Source organism: Peromyscus maniculatus, chromosome 17, assembly GCF_049852395.1.
Source record: "Peromyscus maniculatus bairdii isolate BWxNUB_F1_BW_parent chromosome 17, HU_Pman_BW_mat_3.1, whole genome shotgun sequence".
NCBI classification, from domain to species: domain Eukaryota; kingdom Metazoa; phylum Chordata; class Mammalia; order Rodentia; family Cricetidae; genus Peromyscus; species Peromyscus maniculatus.
The window spans coordinates 49,710,074-49,729,517 of record NC_134868.1 but is presented as its reverse complement, the minus strand read 5'-3'; the positions used below and the strand labels follow the sequence as shown (position 1 = coordinate 49,729,517).

General features: G+C 50.0%; 1 protein-coding gene across 9 annotated transcripts in view; it reads left to right on the top strand.

Moving 5' to 3' along the window:
• Ank1 (ankyrin 1) overlaps positions 1-19,444 on the top strand; it is a 190,189-nt gene that overhangs the window by 66,838 nt on the left and 103,907 nt on the right. The window contains exon 1 of one of the 9 annotated variants that reach the window (XM_076553631.1): positions 427-461. The exons of the other annotated variants lie outside the window; for them this stretch is intronic. Within the exon in view, the coding sequence (XP_076409746.1) occupies positions 447-461 (15 nt within the window). The 5' untranslated portion in view covers positions 427-446. Of the gene's footprint in view, positions 1-426; positions 462-19,444 lie in introns of those variants that run through there. 9 annotated transcript variants of the gene reach the window in all.

The following is a 19,444-nucleotide window of genomic DNA, read 5'->3' as shown; positions in this document are numbered from 1 at the left end:
GGCCTGAAATGGGCCCAGACTGTTGACTCTAATTACCACCCAACCTTTCCCTTTTTAATTTTGTCTGCCCCTAGTTCCCAGGACCAGGGTGACTTGGGGCCCTATTTATTAGAATTGTGCCCAGGTTCCCTCTCCACCAGCCAGTAAGCAACATAAAGACAGTAGTGGAAGCGGGGAGAAAACAGAGTCCAGGTGTCCTTGTAGACCCGCCTATGAGAGGATCCCCAAGCCCTTAGGAGGCATTACCGAAGAGGCACAGGTTAGGCGCCAAGGCCCTCGGTGGAGCAATCTGAGGGCCACACGCGGGCGCCGCCCCGTGTGCTGGGACCCCGATAAGGCCTCTTCTGGTTACAGAGTAGAGGCGGCAGGTCCCCGGGGCCAGGCTGTTCCCGCTGCTCTGACCGCCAGCCCCCCTGCCCTGCGGGGTCCCAGTTCCAAGTGACAAGATGGGCTTCTGTAAAGTAAGTACTTGGGGAGCCGCAGTTCGGGAGCGATGATGTGGGGCAGATGTGGGAACAGGGGCACCTCAAGGCTGTCGCCACCCGTGGTGGGGAAGGGTGCCAGCACCGGGCAGCCCTGTGGTGCAGAGGAACCCCTCTCCTTCTTCAAAGGTGGTAGGAGATGGGGCAGGTGTCCTCTGCCCTGATTCAATTATTTCACTCCTTGCTTTTCACAGCCGCAGACTAGCTGCGGGACTGAGCTCCTTCTGGCATCTCTGATCTGTGTTCTGCTTTGGGGCTCAGGCATCACGGTTTGCAGAGGCATCACAGAGTAAACCTGCTGAGATCCTAGTGGCTTTCCTGACCCCCGGAGCAACTTGCCAGTGGGCAGGGAGTAGAGAATAAAGGCACCCGGGGGTGGTCACTCTGCTCTCTTTTCAAAGGGGGCTTGCTTGTTTTCTCAGAAGTCAGGCGCCTCGCGGACATACCGTCTGGGTTCTTAAAATGGTAGACTTTGAATTTCTGCTGCTTGCTCCTGGGAAAGAGGTCCATTGGGAGAGGGGAGAGGGAGAGAAAGGAGGAGGAGGGAGAGAAAGGAGGAGGAGGGAGAGGGGAAGGGAGGGGAGAGGGTAAAGAAGAGGGAGAGAGGGGGGAGGGGAGAGGAAGGGGGAGAAGGAGAGAGAAAGAGAGACTAGTGTAGCTCTGAGAGATAGATAATACAAGTTGGCTCCCTCTCCAGAAACGACCTGTCCGTTTCTCTACAAAACTAGCTGAAATTTTTTTTTTAGATCAATCTAAATGAAACATACTTAGAAAGGCAGGGTTTTTGTCATTACCACAAAAAGAGAGAGAGAGAGATAAAGCTAACAGAGTACTCGCTAAAAGGCACAAAAAGCCCTTGTCTTCAAGGGAAGTTCAACAGCCATCAACAATGTTTATGAAGTGACATGCAAGGTTCTGGGTGACAGGAACAAAGCCGAGAGGAGAGAGGAGGAGATCCCTCCCTGGAAGAGTTGATGCCCCAGCTGAGGGGAGACGCTTAATGCAGTGTGAATGAGAAAATTTCACACCTATTAAAAGGCTGGGCTGGGGTGGGGGGGTAGTGTGCTTGCCTAGGATGGAAGAGACCTGGATTCCCTCCACAGCGCTGCAAAAAGAGAAAGAAATGATGAGAACTGGGCAGGGGGAGCCGGCAAGGGGAATAGAGATGTGGCGGTTCTGCAAGTCTGAGGGCGCTTGGGAGACTCAGTGAGGTGCCGCTGGGCCAAGGGAGAGAGCCCAGCGCACTACTTCAGGAGGGAGAGATGCAGGAAGTAGCACCGGCCAAGGTCCAAGGCAGGCAGGTCCTGAGGGATAACCAGGAGGCTGGGATGGAGAACTGGAGAGGATGAGGTCGGAGGAGTGGGATCTGAGGAGTAGCTGAAGACCTGGAGAGGGTGGGGTCTGAGGAGTAGCTGAGAGCTGGAGAGGGTGGGGTCTGAGGAGTAGCTGAGAGCTGGAGAGGGTGAGGTCTGAGGAGTAGCTGAAGACCTGGAGAGGGTGGGGTCTGAGGAGTAGCTGAAGAGCTGGAGAGGGTGGGATCTGAGGAGTAGCTGAAGACCTGGAGAGGGTGGGATCTGAGGAGTAGCTGAAGACCTGGAGAGGGTGGGATCTGAGGAGTAGCTGAAGACCTGGAGAGGGTGGGGTCTGAGGAGTAGCTGAAGACCTGGAGAGCGTGGGGTCTGATGAGTAGCTGAGAGCTGGAGAGGGTGGGGTCTGAGGAGTAGCTGAGAGCTGGAGAGGGTGGGGTCTGAGGAGTAGCTGAGAGCTGGAGAGGGTGGGGTCTGAGGAGTAGCTGAGAGCTGGAGAGGGTGGGGTCTGAGGAGTGGCTGAGAGCTGGAGAGGATGGGGTCTGAGGAGTGGCTGAGAGCTGGAGAGGGTGGGGTCTGAGGAGTGGCTGAGAGCTGGAGAGGGTGGGGTCTGAGGAGTAGCTGAGAGCTGGAGAGGGTGGGGTCTGAGGAGTAGCTGAGAGCTGGAGAGGGTGGGGTCTGAGGAGTAGCTGAGAGCTGGAGAGGGTGGGGTCTGAGGAGTAGCTGAGAGCTGGAGAGGGTGGGGTCTGAAGAGTAGCTGAGAGCTGGAGAGGGTGGAGTCTGAGGAGTAGCTGAGAGCTGGAGAGGGTGGGGTCTGAGGAGTAGCTGAGAGCTGGAGAGGGTGGGGTCTGAAGAGTAGCTGAGAGCTGGAGAGGGTGGGGTCTGAGGAGTAGCTGAAAGCTGGAGAGGGTGGGGTCTGAGGAGTAGCTGAGAGCTGGAGAGGGTGGGGTCTGAGGAGTAGCTGAAGAGCTGGAGAGGGTGGGGTCTGAGGAGTAGCTGAAGAGCTGGAGAGGGTGGGGTCTGAGGAGTGGCTGAGAGCTGGAGAGGGTGGGGTCTGAGGAGTAGCTGAGAGCTGGAGAGGGTGGGGTCTGAGGAGTGGCTGAGAGCTGGAGAGGGTGGGGTCTGAGGAGTAGCTGAGAGCTGGAGAGGGTGGGATCTGAGGAGTAGCTGAGAGATGGAGAGGGTGGGATCTGAGGAGTAGCTGAAGAGCAGGAGAGGGTGGGATCTGAGGAGTCGCTGGAAGGCGGGACTGAGGCAAAGGTGCAGAAGATACAAGGCTTCGTGTGTCATCAGGAGCATTCACCTTTTACCGTGAGTAAGACAAGAGACTTTGAACAGTTAGGGTCTGAAACTTAACAACGTTTCTCCAGCCTCTGCCGGCCCCTGCCTGGTGCCTTCGAAGGCAGACTCCAGGAATCAAACCTCCCTCGTCCCTCACTTCTCCAGCGGTTCTCAGCCTTTTCCTCCCGGAACGTGCGGGGCCAGTCACTGACAGGGTGATGTGGGGTGGTGTTTCCTTCTCCAGTGAAAAGAGAAAACGAGGGAGGCTGTGGGTACTCACTACGCAAAACATTACCATTGGCACAATGGAAAGGGAGCCAGAAGCTACTGTGGAAACGCAGTGTGTTTGCAGTATGGTCATTTGTAATCCCAGCTGCTGGGAGGGAGAGTCGACGGGGTTTCTGGCATCCCAGCGGTCCAGAATGCTCGCTCGCTCGCTCATGGCATCAGAGTTGGGAAGCCAAGTGGCGCAGAGGGAACTCAGGCCTTGTCTGTTTTTATTTTATTTTTTTCCCTTTTATTGAAAATAGATTTTTGTCTCACGTAATATATCCTGATTATGGCTTCCCCTCCCTCTACTCCTCCCAGTTCCTCCCCACCTGCCCCCCATCTGGCTCTACTCTCTTTCTGTCTCTCATTAGGAAACAAATGGGCTTCCAGGGGATTATAATTAATATAATATAATATGATGAAACAAAAATGAACACATTGGAATTGGACAAAACAAACAGAAGGAGAAGAGCCCAAGAGAAGGCGTAAGAATCAGAGCCCCCCCCCCCCAGTTCACACACTCAGGAATCCCGTAAAAACACTGAAGTGGGAGCCATAGTACATGTGCGGAGGACCTGGCGCAGACCCATGCCACCCCTGTGCTTCCTCCATCTCTGTGAGTTCACATGAGCGTTGCTCGGGTTGATGTAGAGGGCCGTTTCTTGGTGTCCTCCATCCCCTCTGGCCCTTACACTCCTTCTACCTCCTCTTCCGCGGGGTTCCCTGAGCCCCAAAGATAGCGATTGGATGGAGACACACCATTTAGGGCTGAGTGTTCCAAGGTCTCTCTCTCACTCCCTAGCTGTGGGGTCTCTGGCTTTGTTTCCATCTGCTGCGGGAGGAGGCCTCTTTGACGATGGCGGTCTTGCTTTTTTTTCAGCCGCGGCAGTGGTATCCCTCCAAATGGCCCTGCTGCTTTCCCACCCGTCTTCTCTGCTTCTTCTTTTCTTTTCTTTCTTTCTGTGCTGGGAATCAAGCCCAGGACCTCCTGCTTGCTCAGTGCACACTACACTACTTGAACTTCCCCAACTGGCCCTTCCCACTTCCCCACTTTTACATACAACCGCAGTGGCTGTTGGGAGAGGTAGACCTCACCTCGTCCTGTCGTATTCAGTCCTCAGTGGCTTCACCTTGTTCTGAGGCTAGAGTCTGGCTTCTCTCAAACTGGACACCTGGTCCTGCCATCTAGCCTCCTTCCTCAGGCCCACCCCCAGCATTTTCACGGGGATCTGGCGCTGGTCATTTTCACAGGGAGTTCATACACTCCATGGGGTAGGATTTGTGGAGCTATTATCCCCGTCGTATCCTTGGCTCTCAGTCCCTGGCATGTAGTCAGCATTCATAAACCTTAGTGACACTAACAAGTGACCAGACAATAAACCACTTGCAAAGCACCTAACGAATGGTTATCATTTACCAGCTTGGTGGGTGAATCTGCCTGTGCCGCTAACTCTGCACTCTGTGGACCGACTCCTGACGCGCTCTGCACTCGGAGTTTTCAATTTCACCTTGCAGGAACTCCCCCAGAGAGTCCTTCTCTTTCCCACACTTTAAGACTTATTTACATCTATGTCAATTGCTCCTTCAAGCCGAGCTGGGGGAGGGCAGCATTCTAGACCTGACTCATCTTTGAGTCATTTCCTCTCACTTTCCCCAGCATCCAAGGAGGTCCTCAACTTGGGGCCGAAAAGTATTTTTTTTCAAGTGAGTTAATTTAAAAGCAGTGAATGAGTGTTGTGAGGCTCTCGTTTCTCCATTGCTCACTCAGGTTGTGAGCACTGACTGGCAGGATCCATCTGGCTGTTAATTTGGAAAATAAATCTCCAAGCAGACCTGAGTGGAACTAGGTGGTCACAGCTTAAGGGCCCAGTGTCCAAGCCAGCTTGGAATGCAGGCACCCCCGGCCTGGACTGTAACCAAACAACCTGCTTCTGGCAAGCTCGGGTTCTCATTCTTGGACAGGCAGTAACGATGGACTGAAGATCTTGTTAGAGAGAGAATTGCTTTGACCCCAGCCTCCTGTGTACCCCTGACCAACACCATCTCTCCTAGCTGGTTGTGGGGGCTGAATTCCCTGTATCCACACAGGAAGGAAGTGATTCCGCTGCTAATGGACCCGACAAAACTACTACACACATGGGTGTGCAGTGGGAGGGATCCAGGGGTGGAGGCAGCATGGTTCCCGAAGACAGATTTGTTCATGGGGAGATGCGCGAAAAATTGAACAAGCAAATGGCCTCCACCCCCAGTCTCCTCTCCCTGAGGCTCACTGTCCTTCTGGAATGGGTTCCTGGCTGTAGAAGGAAGTAGAAAACCTCTCAAGCCCTTCCCTGAGGTGACATTGGCCAGAAAACTGCCCTGTCCTCTCCTGAAAGTAGGATGCGAAGCAATGTTTTGGAAGAGGGGCCGTCTATGGTCTGTGTCCCTCAGGAAGCTTGTTCCCCTTAAAGCTCCGCTCCTGTGTTCTGCGGCGTCGGCGGCGGCTCAGCCACTGCTGATTCATAAACAATGGGCAGTTTCCAGCTGCTCCAAAGACCGGGTAGCTGCTATACCTGCTGCTCCGTGCTGGTTCTGAGTGGGCACTGGCACTCTTTTTCTTCAGAGTGGCAGGAACTGTCCATGGGATGTCTGTGTAGCATCCAGTGTTAGTCTCCATGGTGTGATTTGAAGGTGCCAAAAGAATCCCAGGTCCCTGGGACACCTTTGCCATATCTGCTATGGAGTCCAGGGTCCAGCCACGGGAGACTTTTCCTTAGGCTGTTTCTAAAAGTCTTCGATTAATCACATACATGTCAGCTCTTCTAATAGAATACGGAGTTGCGCCCTGCAAGGAACTACTTCTTGGTGGAATTTTTTTTCCCCCCGAGACAGGGTTTCTCTGTGTAGCTTTGGAGCCTATCCTGGAATTCACTCTGTAGCCCAGGCTGGCCTCGAACTCCCAGAGATCCACCTGCCTCTGCCTCCTGAGTGCTGGGATTAAAGGCGTGTGCCACCATCGCCCGGCGGAATTTTTTATGAGATACGGTAAAAGCAAAGAGTGGAAGCATTCAGTGCAGATGTCAGAGGGTCAGCCAGAAGGTGTAGGGACAGGGAAAGGGGACAGACAGATTTCCTCCCCAGCTTAGGACAATGGCCCCGGGCTTTACAGTCCTTTCTGAATAGTCTTCCATCTTGATATCTCCGATCCCAGCAGTCAGGTCTGTCACACTGTAGAACGTGAGAATTGGTGAGGGATGTTGCGTTGGAAGTAGAGGCTGAGGTCAGTGAGGACTTGCAGGACATGAACGTCTTCTCGTACACGTGTCTTGGTGACCACGGGGTCAGCCCAGGAGTGAACAGGGCTTATTGGCGTGAGCTCTCTTGACCAACTCTGGCCTTTCAAATGCTGGGTATGAATAATATAGTTGCTTTTGCTTTTTACTTCCTTTTTTGTTTAGATTTTTTTTTCATTTTAGTTTTTATTTGGTCAGTTGATTTGGGAGCTTGGAGTTTGTTTATTTGTTGGGTTGTTCCCCCGACCCAAGACAAATTTCCACTCTAGATCAGGCTGGCCTGGAACTCACTAGATTATCCAGGCTGGCCTTGGATTTGCAATGATCTTCCTGCCTCAGCTTCCCAAGTACAGATGTTGCAGGTGTGAGCCGACATGTTTGGTTGTAGTTTTACATACAGCAAGCACTATACTTTCAGAGTCTTGCATCGTTTTTTTTTTTTTTTTTTTTTTTTGAACTATGTAGCTTAGGTTGGCCTCAAACTCACAGCAATGCTCCTGTCTCAGTCTCTGAAGATGTTGACTCCTAGACATGTACCTCCATTCCTGTCTGTTCCTGACTCTTAATGGGACCTGGAGATTGCTCTGCAAGGCCGTGCGGCTACTCCCACTTTCCATAGGAAGAACTGAGTAGCTAACCGCCAGCCTTACCCCACCCATGGCAGGGTACAACTCAGCCGGTCTTCCCACTTTCCAGAACAGTGTTCTGGGGTGTGTCTTCTTCACTTACACCCTGAACATGCCAAAAGCTGATGTTTCATATGTGTATCTCTTGGCTGTGAGGTGCAGAACCCCTAGTCAACAGATGGTACCACTCGTGGGCTCTGTAAACAAAATTCCTAGGTGTGAATCCTTGATCTGCTACTTTCTTTTTTTTTTATTTTATTTATTTTTTATTAAGGATTTTTTTTAATTCGTTTTACACACCAACCACACATTCCCTCACTCCTTTCCTCTTCCTGCCTCTCCAACCTTCCCCTCCCCATTCCCTCCTCCAACAAGATATGGCCTCTAAATATTACTCTTAGGCTAGAATGCCCACTCCCACCCCCTTGGTCCTCACCTGTTAACTGCAGGCTACATGGATTGCCCAAGGATAGTTAGGAAGGGCACGTGTGTATTAGACCAGTGCTGTGCATTCCAGGAAATGTCGGATGTATTGTTTTATATTTGGAGTCTAGAATCCTTTGCTTCAACAACTTGAATCATCCTAAGAACTTTAGAAGAAATGAAAAGTCCTTCCTACCTTGAACATGCCTTTATTAATTCAAGGGGATAGAAATTTTATTGAGTTGGAAGCAACAGTGAGTAACACAGTCCCTGAGCCCCCAACAAGTGGTAAACTTTGCATTAGTGGATGAGATCTAGTGTAGTAGTAGTCCAGATGAGAAGAGCTGATTCTGTGGGGAGGTCACCAGCAAATCATCTGGGGGGGGGAGCGGTGCTTGGAATAGGCTTGGCGAATCACTCGGGTTTCGTAGCATGCAGGAGACATGGACTCTGTGGAGAGGCGTCTCATGGGGCTGGCTGTGAGGTGCTGGGGGACAGGTAGGCAGCAGAAAGTGGCAAGAGTGGGGGGGATGAAGAGATGGTCAGAGGCTACACCACAGGCATCCAGCGAGCCAGCAAACAGGACAGTGTCAGGATCTGTTCCGTGTTTCGGGAAGGTCAGTTTGGCAGGAGATGAAGGACCAGGAGAGTAAACACCAGCTAGGACAATGGAGCCGGCGTCCAGGGGAGAACTGTTGAAGTCCAAAAGCAGATGATCATACAAGTGAGTAGCCCCAATGCAGTGTGGTTAAATGTCTAACTCATTTAATATTAGTGATGGCCACGTGTCTGTGTGACAAAGAAGGAACCAGAGTCTTACTAAGACAGGGAGGGTGACTAGATAAGGTGAATGTTGGCTGCTTGTATAGCGGCTTTAGGTCTGGGCTCGAGTCCCATAAGCTTGATTTTGAGGCATAGTAGGGGATTTTAGGTCTGGGTATGGCTTAATGCTAGTATAACTCACTTGTGTCTGGTGTTCACATTAGTATGTCAACAGTGAAAAATAGGATGCCCCAGGCGCTGGTGTTCTTTTGTGCTCCTGCTCATCTGTGGTCTCTGATCAATGGATTCTGTCCCATTCCAACATCTGGATGGCAAGTTGTTTAGAAGCGATGTTCTGGCAAATGGCAGTCAGAGAAACAGGGGTGGGGGGTGACGATCTTGAAGAATCTGTCATCGAGACTGATAAGGCTGATCAATCATTCATGCCTGTAGCCAAGAGCATCGTGTTTGGTACAGAGTGCTGATTCAATGTAACAGGGATAGAAGATGAGTCTTGTTGCCTGGTGTCAGTGCTGGTCCATTGCACAGAGGCTACCTGGGATGCTGTGTCGACAAGGATTCTGAGGCTATGGTCACACTCATGGGCAAGAGCACTGTGGAAAAAGTCCCCGCTGCTGGGCAGATGAGGGAGAGAGGACACCTCAATGGGTGTGTTATGTAACCTGTTCTGGGCCATCACTGTTACCTGCGTCTTTCTGCCTCCTCAGTGAGCTGAGCCATGCTGGAACTGATGCTTGTGAGGTGCCTGTCTGACAAGGATGTCTGAGGTTAGGTACTGTCAAATTCCATATCTGTTAGTATATGCTAGCTCTCTTCCTAGAAAGCAATGTGGCATCATGTATTCCAGATTCCTTATCCTCACTTATTACATGGTCGGATGGGGTCCGGGGTTCCACACATCAGAGTCAGTACATGCCACTCTTCTGATCGAGAGGGACAGTGGCCATTGGTCTCTTTGTCGTTAAATGTGAGCACATTGCCATGCAGGGTTGTCAGTGTGGAGTTGCCAATCCAGCTTCCTCAAGCTTTCAACAGCATCACCCACAAACCAGACGGCTAGCCTCTAGGCCAGCTGCCCCTTCATCCTGGACCACGTCTTTGCATGAGCTGGTTCCCAGAACCCTGACAAGGGGTGATTCAAGAATGAAGAAAAGACAAACATGGACACACAGAAAAGCTGGGATTGGGTGGGTGGTCCGAGCTCCCAGATGGAGAAGCTGTGGCCCCTGGGAAGCACAGTGCATTTACTGTACACAGTTGAACAGGAAGACAGGTTGTTGCATACAGATGAACCAGGAGGCAGGATGAGTGTATACTGATTGACAAGGAGGCAGGGTTGCTATACACAGATGAACCAGGAGGCAGGCTTAGCTAATCCCAGTAGGAGGAATCTCTATAGGGAAGCCGTCATCAGGCTGTACACATTGGGGTGCAGCTATGGCAGACATTTTCTGCACACATTGTCAATATTTACACTAGGACCCAGGGAAGCCTTTGCCATCCCTCTGCGCCTCACCCAGGGAAGGCTTGGCCACTGCTGTGGTGCTGAAGCATTGGTCCTTGACATGGCTGTGCCCATGGCAAACAACACACATTTTACTCAGGACGTTACTTGCTCCCTACGACCTTGTTTCTTTTTCCGGTAGAGATGCTCCTCCTCCTCTGGTCCCTTCTGCCTGCACCCTTATCCAGCAGCTGGTACCTCTTTGTTTGAGATCTCTTACACAAAATAAAATTTTAAAATGGAATGACTGCTCTGTATGCATGTGTGTAGAGAATTTGAAAATGTATGAAGTTTTGGGGTTTTGTTGTTGTTGTTGTTTTTCACTGAACAATGCATCGAGGGAAGCTTGCTTCATGCCATCTTAATTCTCTGCCTGGAATCTCCCATAAAAAGAGCCTTCTCTCAGAGCCCCCGGTCCTTCACCAGTTTTGTGAAAGCGTCTCCTGATGGGTGATGGATCAAGGAGAGAGACTGGATGTTTGTTATCCACAAGATTGTTTATTTCAGTTTTGAAAAATCCCTTCCTTTTCAATGTTCTTGTTTCTCCGTAGGAAACACAGCCCTGGGCACATGCCGCTGACTCCCACAAAAGCACCTGGTGTTAAGTAAGCACTGAGCTGTGTTAGCAGATTGCTCTAGAGGTATCAGGTACAAAGTGGCATTTAACAGGGACTCAAGGGTTAATCGAACTGAGCTGAGCCCTGCCCTCTGCTTCTTTCATTTGCGGTGTGGGCACCGTGAACTTGGCCACCAGCTTTTGAATATACAGGATGTAGCCACAGCAAGCAACACCTGGGCCAGCCTTACATTGTGGCTTGTATCTTGGATTAGCTTGTTGGAGCTAATTGTGTTTGTTTGTTTGTTTAACAGCACTGGGATTACAGCCATTACTGACAACTGATCTAGGTTTGTCTTCAAAACACCCCATTTCAGTAAGCTTCCTGTCCAGGCAGTCCTTTCAGGACTCTGGGGCAGGGATTTGTCCTGACAGGGATTTGTCGAGATTTCCCGCTTCCCTTACCTGTCACTCATCCAGGCCTCGGTAGCATCCCTGATTCCTTGGCTCCTGTCCTCACTCACTGTCCTTAATAGCTTGCCTTTTCTAACTGATAAGCAATGGCTGAGCATCTTGGGATTGAGAAGGCCCAAGGAGATACAGCTTTAAAACAGGCTGCAGTGGAGGCTCCTAAAACGTTGAGAGCCTCGAGGAGAGCTAAGGCAGTCACCCAAATGTAGTGGCCAGCCTAGGCATTGTGTCAAAAAAAAAAAAATGAGAGGAAAGAGGGGCCTGCAAGATGGCTGACCACATAAAGGTGCCTGACGTCATGAGTTTTATCCCCAGAACCTACAGTGTGGAAGGAGAGGGTTGACTTACATGAGTTGTTCTCTGACCTCCACACATGCACTGTGGCACACATATCCACTGCCCACACATAAACATGCAATGAATGAATGAATGAATGAATGAATTCTAATAATTTTTTTTAATGAGAGAAAATATTAGAACAGGATTCTGGCTGTGGGCAGGTGATGGCCTGGACCAGTGTGGAGGGCGGCCGATGGAAGCCCAAAGGTGGGCGATTGAGTTGGGAGGTAAGGAGTCCAGTGGAGAACAGATATTAAGAATTGTCAGGACACTGAGTTTGGGAAGGCAAAGTGAGAAGGGAAAACGCTCCCTGAGTCCTTGGCCAGACTGTGACCTAGGCCCACACAGGTGTGACCTCACAAATCATTGCATTTGACAGATAAGGACTTGGAGGCCCAGAACTCTTGGCTCGTTTACTAAAGGCTGCATGGCTGTGGTAATGGGGTCTCCAAGCTTGGGTCCTTCCCCTGTGTCCTACTCGATTTTCATGGGCATACTGCCAGGAAAGCAGGGACCCTGAGGAGAAGCAGAGGTTGGCAAGGACAGTCCTCCATATAGCACCGTCCCACTGGGACTCCCAGGGATTGAAACCCTGAGCCCTAACTCCATGGGTGTGAGCCGTGACCCCCACAGAGGATTCAAGTGGCTGCCTTTGGGACTGCACATCACCTACTTTCCCATTCCTTCTAAAAGTCTTTATTGGGTCCACTGAGCAAAGAAGTTATCTCTATTGCCAAAAATCAAATCCCAAACTCCTCCACAAGCATATGAACCTACACAGCAGCTGCATTATGGCATGTTTACTCAATCCACAGATGGGTCATCATGGGGCCACTGATGCCCAGTGGCTAGCTCCCAGATGCCCGTGAGTGGTGCATACAAAGCAATTGTGAACACACACACACACACACACACACACACACACACACACACACACACACACACCACACACCACACACAAAATGTTTCTATGGAATAGATTCCAATCATTCACACATGCTAAAAGTACCTGGAAATGGTTTATTATCTCCTGTCTTTTCCTACTAGTGAGTAATTTCAGTGACAGACATCTATCATGTAAAAAAAAAACGCCGTGGTGGTAGTATGGAATTGTGCCATGAATCTCACAGAAGAAAGAAATAAAGCACAAAGGATCACGGGATTTGTTATAAGATTAATCCATTATACTCCTAAAGGATGCTTTGCTTTAATCAGAAAGTTTCTAAATGAAGTAGCAATTGTGGAAGATTTTTGTTTTTATTCTGTTGGCTCTTAGGGGCCAGGGAGGCTGGGGGTGTAAGTAGAATTGGGGTGAGAAAGGAGGCAGAGGAGTAGCTTGCAGGAGTTCCACTATCAAGAAACATTAAAAGCCCCACAGCTGAGTCTTAGAATGCTCAGCCGATTTGTGCATTTCTCCATTTCCTCTCCCAGCATCCTCGTGGGTTAGAGTGGGTGACATCGCTGCTGTTCTTGGGAACACAGAATGGTGTTCAGATTCCATCGCAGAAGGGTGTGGCCTCGGGAGCAGGATGCAGGCAGGCAGATAGCAAGGCAAGGGTCTAAAAGAAGGCTGGGGGGGGGCAGTGTGAAGGGACATGGGGAGAAGAAAAGACTCACATGTCTGACGTCCCCAGTTGTCCCTAGGCTGTCTCAAGTAGGAACAGACTCAGCTGTGGTGTGCCTAGTGCATGACCAGAGAAGGGTTGATTCCAACTCCGGGAGAGAGCGCTTTCCAACAAAGAGATTATTACAGGGAAGGTATCTGCTCTCAGGCTCCAAATGCAGGGGAGGAAGGGTGGGTCCCCATTGACCTTCATAGCTTCCCTCCAGCTGTTCATTATCAGCTAGACAACTCTAGAGCCCTGGCAGGGGGGCCTGACGAATAAAGCTTGCTGTGTGCACTTACCAAACTTCCCTCTGTGGAGAACGGGCTTAGGCAAATGTCTCATTTCTCTCCTCCTGGGCAGGCACGGCTTCGGTAGTTCACACTTGGTTGGTTTAATAGCTCTCTGTGGATATGGGGGAATCTTTCAGTCAGGTGAAATGGACTTGAGATGGGTAAGGATGCCTCTCCAGTGTGACTATTTTGGAAATGCCTGTACTGCTTAAGGTATAAGTTCAGACCTGCAACTTTTTCTGATCAGCTGGGGTCTAACCATCAAGTCAACGAAACACAACATTTCATAAGCTGAGGAGCGTAGAATTCTTTAATTTGGGATCCAGATTTGTACTTTGTCTATTCAGATTTGTGTAGGTGGTTGGAGTTTAAGATAAATTTAAAAAATAAGTAATTCACTGTAATAGATTTTTCCAGCTAAATATGTAGATACTGGTTCCCCAAGATCACCTGAGATTGTAGCTTGATTTTTCCGCCTCGCCCACAGTCAGGACAAATCTTTGTCACCCGCCAGTCCCACAGCCACTCAGACCCAACCAAATAAACACAGACACTTATATTGCTTGCAAACTGTATGGCCGTGGCAGGCCTCTTGCCAACTGTCCTTATCTTGCTAACTGTGCTTTTATCTTAAATTGATCCATTTCCATACATCTATACCTTGCCATGTGGCTGGTGGCTTACTGGCGTCTTCACATGCTGCTAGTCATGGCAGCGACTGCAGTGTCTCTGGTCATGGCGACGGCTGCAGCCTCTCTGGTCATTGCGGCGGCTGCAGCGTCTCCTTCTGCCTTTCTGTCCTTTTATATCTCCTCTCTGTTAGTCCCACCTATCTTTCCTGCCTAGCCACGGCCGATCAGGTTTTATTTATTAACCAATCAGAGCAACTTGACATACAGACCATCCCCCAGCACAGCCAAGTGCAGACCATCTCAAACACCTGCACTCAGGCCCATGGTCCTAATCATCCTCTATACGGACCTGCTGGGTAACGCCACAAAGAACCCAAGAATGGGCTCCCACAGGACCTACAGAACATCCCACAGCACTTCCCCTTTCTTTTTTTTTTTTAAAAAGGAAGGTTTTAACTTTTACACATCTCCAAAGTCAGCTTGGTATATTTGGGAATTTGGGCGTAGCTTCTCTTAACTACTTCCTGCTGGAGGGGGGCGCTGTATCTTATGGGGATGCAAAGAAAATTTTAGGATCATGGAGTAGTCCGTGAGACCGTATCGTCTGAGCCAGTTGCCTTGAAACGATTCTGGATGTTGGATCATCTGGGCCATGGTGTCATCGGAGACCTTTCAGGTGGTCTTGGCTGGTCAAACCTGATGTATCTTAATCTGGAACAAATCCATAGCCTCTGGCTTTCTGTAGAGACAAAAGCAGAGTCTCCTTTCCAAAGTAACACATCCTTATATCCAAATTTTAAAGTCAAGATATCTTTAATATATACATATTGGTTTAACTCAACATCTTTTACGATCAAATGTTTTTCTGCAGTTAAAAATCCCAAAGACAATATAATCCAAACTCTCTGTGTGATATCCATTTTTACATGGCTTATCAAGTCTCAGAAATAGTGGGTCTACACTTTTATCCAAGCAGCGTGTAGCCCAGAAACCTCTTTTATTTATTTATTTTTTTTTTACTAGCAAAGGCTAAATCCACCACGCAGCTTAATGTTCCATTTGCAGAGGCCTCATTTCTGCCTTACTGCAGGTTAAGCACACACACCAGGAACCCGCCAGTAACTCAAACCGGCGGCTGCCGCTCATTTGAGAGAGAGAATTAGGAACTGTGGGGCGTTTACCGACGTCACCGTTCCTGGAGAACTTACCGACGTCACCGCTCCGTGTGTTGAGTTCTGAATCCTCTTTACCACCACGCGAGGATTCTTCTCAGATCACACTTTATTGGAGCGCCTCTTGGTTAAGGGACTTTGTCTTTAGTATTTTTTTTTTCATAACACCGACCTTTATCCCTGTTCATTTGTCCTTTTTCTTTAGTCCCTTTTTTTTTTTCTTCCCTTTTTTTTCTTTAACCCTTTTTTTCTTTAGCCCCACGTTGGGCGCCAAATGTAGCTTGATTTTTCCGCCTCGCCCACAGTCAGGACAAATCTTTGTCACCCGCCAGTCCCACAGCCACTCAGACCCAACCAAATAAACACAGACACTTATATTGCTTGCAAACTGTATGGCCGTGGCAGGCCTCTTGCCAACTGTCCTTATCTTGCTAACTGTGCTTTTATCTTAAATTGATCCATTTCCATACATCTATACCTTGCCATGTGGCTGGTGGCTTACTGGCGTCTTCACATGCTGCTAGTCATGGCAGCGACTGCAGTGTCTCTGGTCATGGCGACGGCTGCAGCCTCTCTGGTCATTGCGGCGGCTGCAGCGTCTCCTTCTGCCTTTCTGTCCTTTTATATCTCCTCTCTGTTAGTCCCACCTATCTTTCCTGCCTAGCCACGGCCGATCAGGTTTTATTTATTAACCAATCAGAGCAACTTGACATACAGACCATCCCCCAGCACAGCCAAGTGCAGACCATCTCAAACACCTGCACTCAGGCCCATGGTCCTAATCATCCTCTATACGGACCTGCTGGGTAACGCCACAAAGAACCCAAGAATGGGCTCCCACAGGACCTACAGAACATCCCACAGCATGAGATGGTTCTACCCTGTCTCTCCCAGAATTATAAAATTACCTAGGGCTGGGCTAGGGCTCACAGATATTCAGGGAACAGGCTTGCTGGACACACAGCTGAGTCATTTCCACATGATGACTCCACTAGGAAAGGAGATCTCATTTTGTGGAGGTAGAAATTGAAGAGTAGATGGTCCAGTGACTTGTGGCCCAACTTGAGCATCTGTTGAGGGAGGAGAGTGCTTTGAGCTTGGGTACCCTGAGCCTTTGAGGGCCTAGATAGGTCTCTTCCACGGCACCCTGACACTCTGGAATGTGGGGCCACGTTGCCTGTTTGCACAGTTCTGCTGGGCCAGGGGAGTAAGTGGGTTCACATGGTATTCAAGAGGGGTCTCTTGGAATCATGACACAAGAGACCACTAGTCAAGACTCGTGGGATTTGCCAGGACTCTGGGCTAACTTGAGGAGAAGGGAGGTTAAGGGAGCTGAGGAGTGTATGTCTGTGTGTTGGAAGATGTCCCAACCTCAGAGTAGCTTGCCTTCTTGTCCAATAGAGTACCTTCTCACTGAGGCCTTCCAGAGGGAGACACTGGTAAAGACGACGGCGAGATTTTGCACATATAGACATTGGCCTGTGCTCCAGTTGGTAATTCCTTTAGTAAACTCCACACACCCTTGCCCAAAGAAAGAGCAGTGAGTCCAGCAGTGTCCTCCTCTCCGTATTTCCCCTCCCCAGACCCAGCTGCCAATCTCCACTCCCCCATCTCCTTCCCCAGCCTCCCTACACCCACCCATAGCCTTCATTCCCAGCCCTGAGCATCCATTCCTAGCCCACCTCCCCTAGCCCCTTATTTCCAGCTTCTAGGCAACTGAGCCTTACACTCTCCAACCTACTTTCGACCCGTTATCTTAAATTGCTTGGCCACACTGCAAGCTTTCTACACAAAGATGCCACATTCACCCTTCCAAGAACATGAACAAATCGACTCCTGGAGGAGGAAGAGAGCTCCCCTGAAGAGCCTCAGACTCAGGAAAACCATTACCTCATCACCCCCGGTGACACCCACCAGGGATTGACTAGGACCCACCCTCCCTCCAGCAAGGGAGATGTCTCATCCAATGAGGGGGAGGAGAGAGAGTAGATGCTGTAATCCTGAGTCACTCGGGTTAGCATAGCAAACTCCTACAGGCCTTGGAGACACGCTGTCCTATTTATGAATTCAGTTGGAGTAGAAGAGGAAATAATTGGAGGCTGTTGGTTAAAAATCCAGCGGAGGTGAACTTGGTCTGTTACCTGCGTGGCTGTGCTCAGGCCACTCTCCAGGGGGATCCTGAGGGCTGGTTGCACTTGCCTGTGGGAAGCACACCGGAAGTGGCCTGGACAAAGTGCCCACAATACAGCATCCCAGGCTGCCAACGGAACAGATTCTCCTGAGAGTGCCTTCCAGCCTGGTCCCAGCCAGAAGTCCTGGCTTCTTCTCTTTGCTCCTCAGAGTTTCTGAGCTTCCTAGTCATCCACGGCCCCGATGTCCACATCTTTGGGACACTGGAAAAGCGTGCTTACGCACATAGACTTGCCTCTCTCTGCTGACTCCTCGTCCTTTGGTTTTCTCTGGTTTCAGCACACACGGGTCCTGTGAACGTTGCCACAACTGCCATGGGCTTACCTGTGCAACTGCTCGGTTGTACCCAGAGAGCACTGTGCCCTTAGAACCATCCACAACCTCCCTGGCCCTCTTTTGCAGTGACCCCCGGGCCTTGTGGGGCGGGAAAGGCTGTGATACAGATCTCCCGTTTAGGGCCGGGCATTCTGCCGTCTCTTGTCCTCTGCATCTTGACTAGTCGTGGGTCTCTCTGCCTTAAGCGTTCATCTACTGAAAAAGAAGCTTCTCCAGTGAGACTATAAAGCAGGATTATAGCAGTGGGGTTTTCCCTTAGAGCCTGTGACCTGTCCAGCCACAGTTTCTTGGCCCCGCCTTTCTCTTCTTGTCCCTCCCAGCACTATAAAAGCTAGCCAATAGGGATGAAGCTTCCTGGTCAGTACCGGCCTGATTTCTCCATGTCCTGTGACTCATTATGCAGTGTCTTCAGCAATAGGGTCATGCCATCAAGTTCTGGGGGGTGCACGGGGGGGGGTAACCAAGGGCATTAGCAGGAGCCCCGAAAATTTGGGGATCTATGAGACCTCTGCGGCCAACAACTCCAAAAGCGGTAACCCATTCCTGACACTGGGTAAAGATAGTGTTTAAAGAGGGAGAGGAACATCCAGACTTACTCTGTCACTATGTATGTTAGAGATGTTCAGATGGACCCGGGGGGGGGGGGAGAGGGGAGCGGGGTCCCCCACTGTGGGAGGGGTTTTCTGCAGGGGAGCAGAGCGGAGTGATGTTCAGTGTAGCCGAGTCCTTGCCTTTTTATTTAAATAATTATAAAAAGGGAGACATAAATATTGCATTAAAAGATAGTTTAAAGGGGAGCCAGCCAGAATCCACAAGAAAAATTAAACAGAAAGGTGATGGTCTCCATTCAATTAATCAGAATGATGAGATCCATACAAGATGTTACGTATGGCGCCCGCTCTCAGTGCCTTGCCAGTGAAGAGAAAATAGGGCGGAGATATGGTGGACTGAGCTGTAGGGTCCAGGGTGGTAGTTTAACCTGAGTTGTACTTTGCAATGCTTTGGGACTGGGCAGAGAGAGGGAATCTCAGAAGTCAGTGTACATCTAGTAGGTCAGCCCCCTACCATGGGGCTGGAAGGCAAGAGACCAATCTCGGTCTCTTTGGTCATCACATGTGATGATGGTTCATCTAGACTGTCAACTTGGTGGAGTATAGAATCACCTACAAAATAATCTATGGTGATGCTTGCAAGGGATTATCTAGACTAGATTAGCCTCTGGGAATACCTGTGGGGGTTATCTAGGTTAGGTTCACTGAAGTGGGGAGACCCACCCACTGTAGGTAGAACTGGTTCATGGGCTGGGGCTCTGAAGTAAATGCAGAGAAGCATTCACCGTTTTCTGCTTCCTGCAATGGGACCCGATGCCCCCTTCTCCTCTGGGTTCTGTGCCTTCCCTGCCATGATGGAATGTATCCCTCCAGCTATAAACTAGAGCCAATCCTTCCTTTCTTCAGTTGCTGTTGCCGGGCCTTTTGTACCAGCCATGAGACAAGTAGCTAATGTATCCTTTCTGAGGACACAGGACCAGCAGGACAGGGTTAGCACTTGCCTTGGAGACCTTTTTTTCTCCTGATGGGGGCAGCGTGGCTAAAACATCAGGATTGCCATTGGTGCTATAACTCCAGGGAGCTCGGTGGGAGTAGACGGGGTCAGGTCAAGTTCACTGTTGCAAGACTGTTTTCCCACTGCTCTTGAAAAGGACAATCTCCGGTCAGTGACCTGTCACCACATCCTGGGGAGCCTACTTTCCTGTGGACGGTGACTTAAAGAGCCTGCATTGCGTGGGTCTTTGACTAGTGCCTGGGGTCTCATATGAATAAAGAGAATCCCCAAAAATGATGCTCTAGCAGTTCCTCCTATAAAATCCTGAAATTCTCTTTTCTCACCTCATCTCATCATA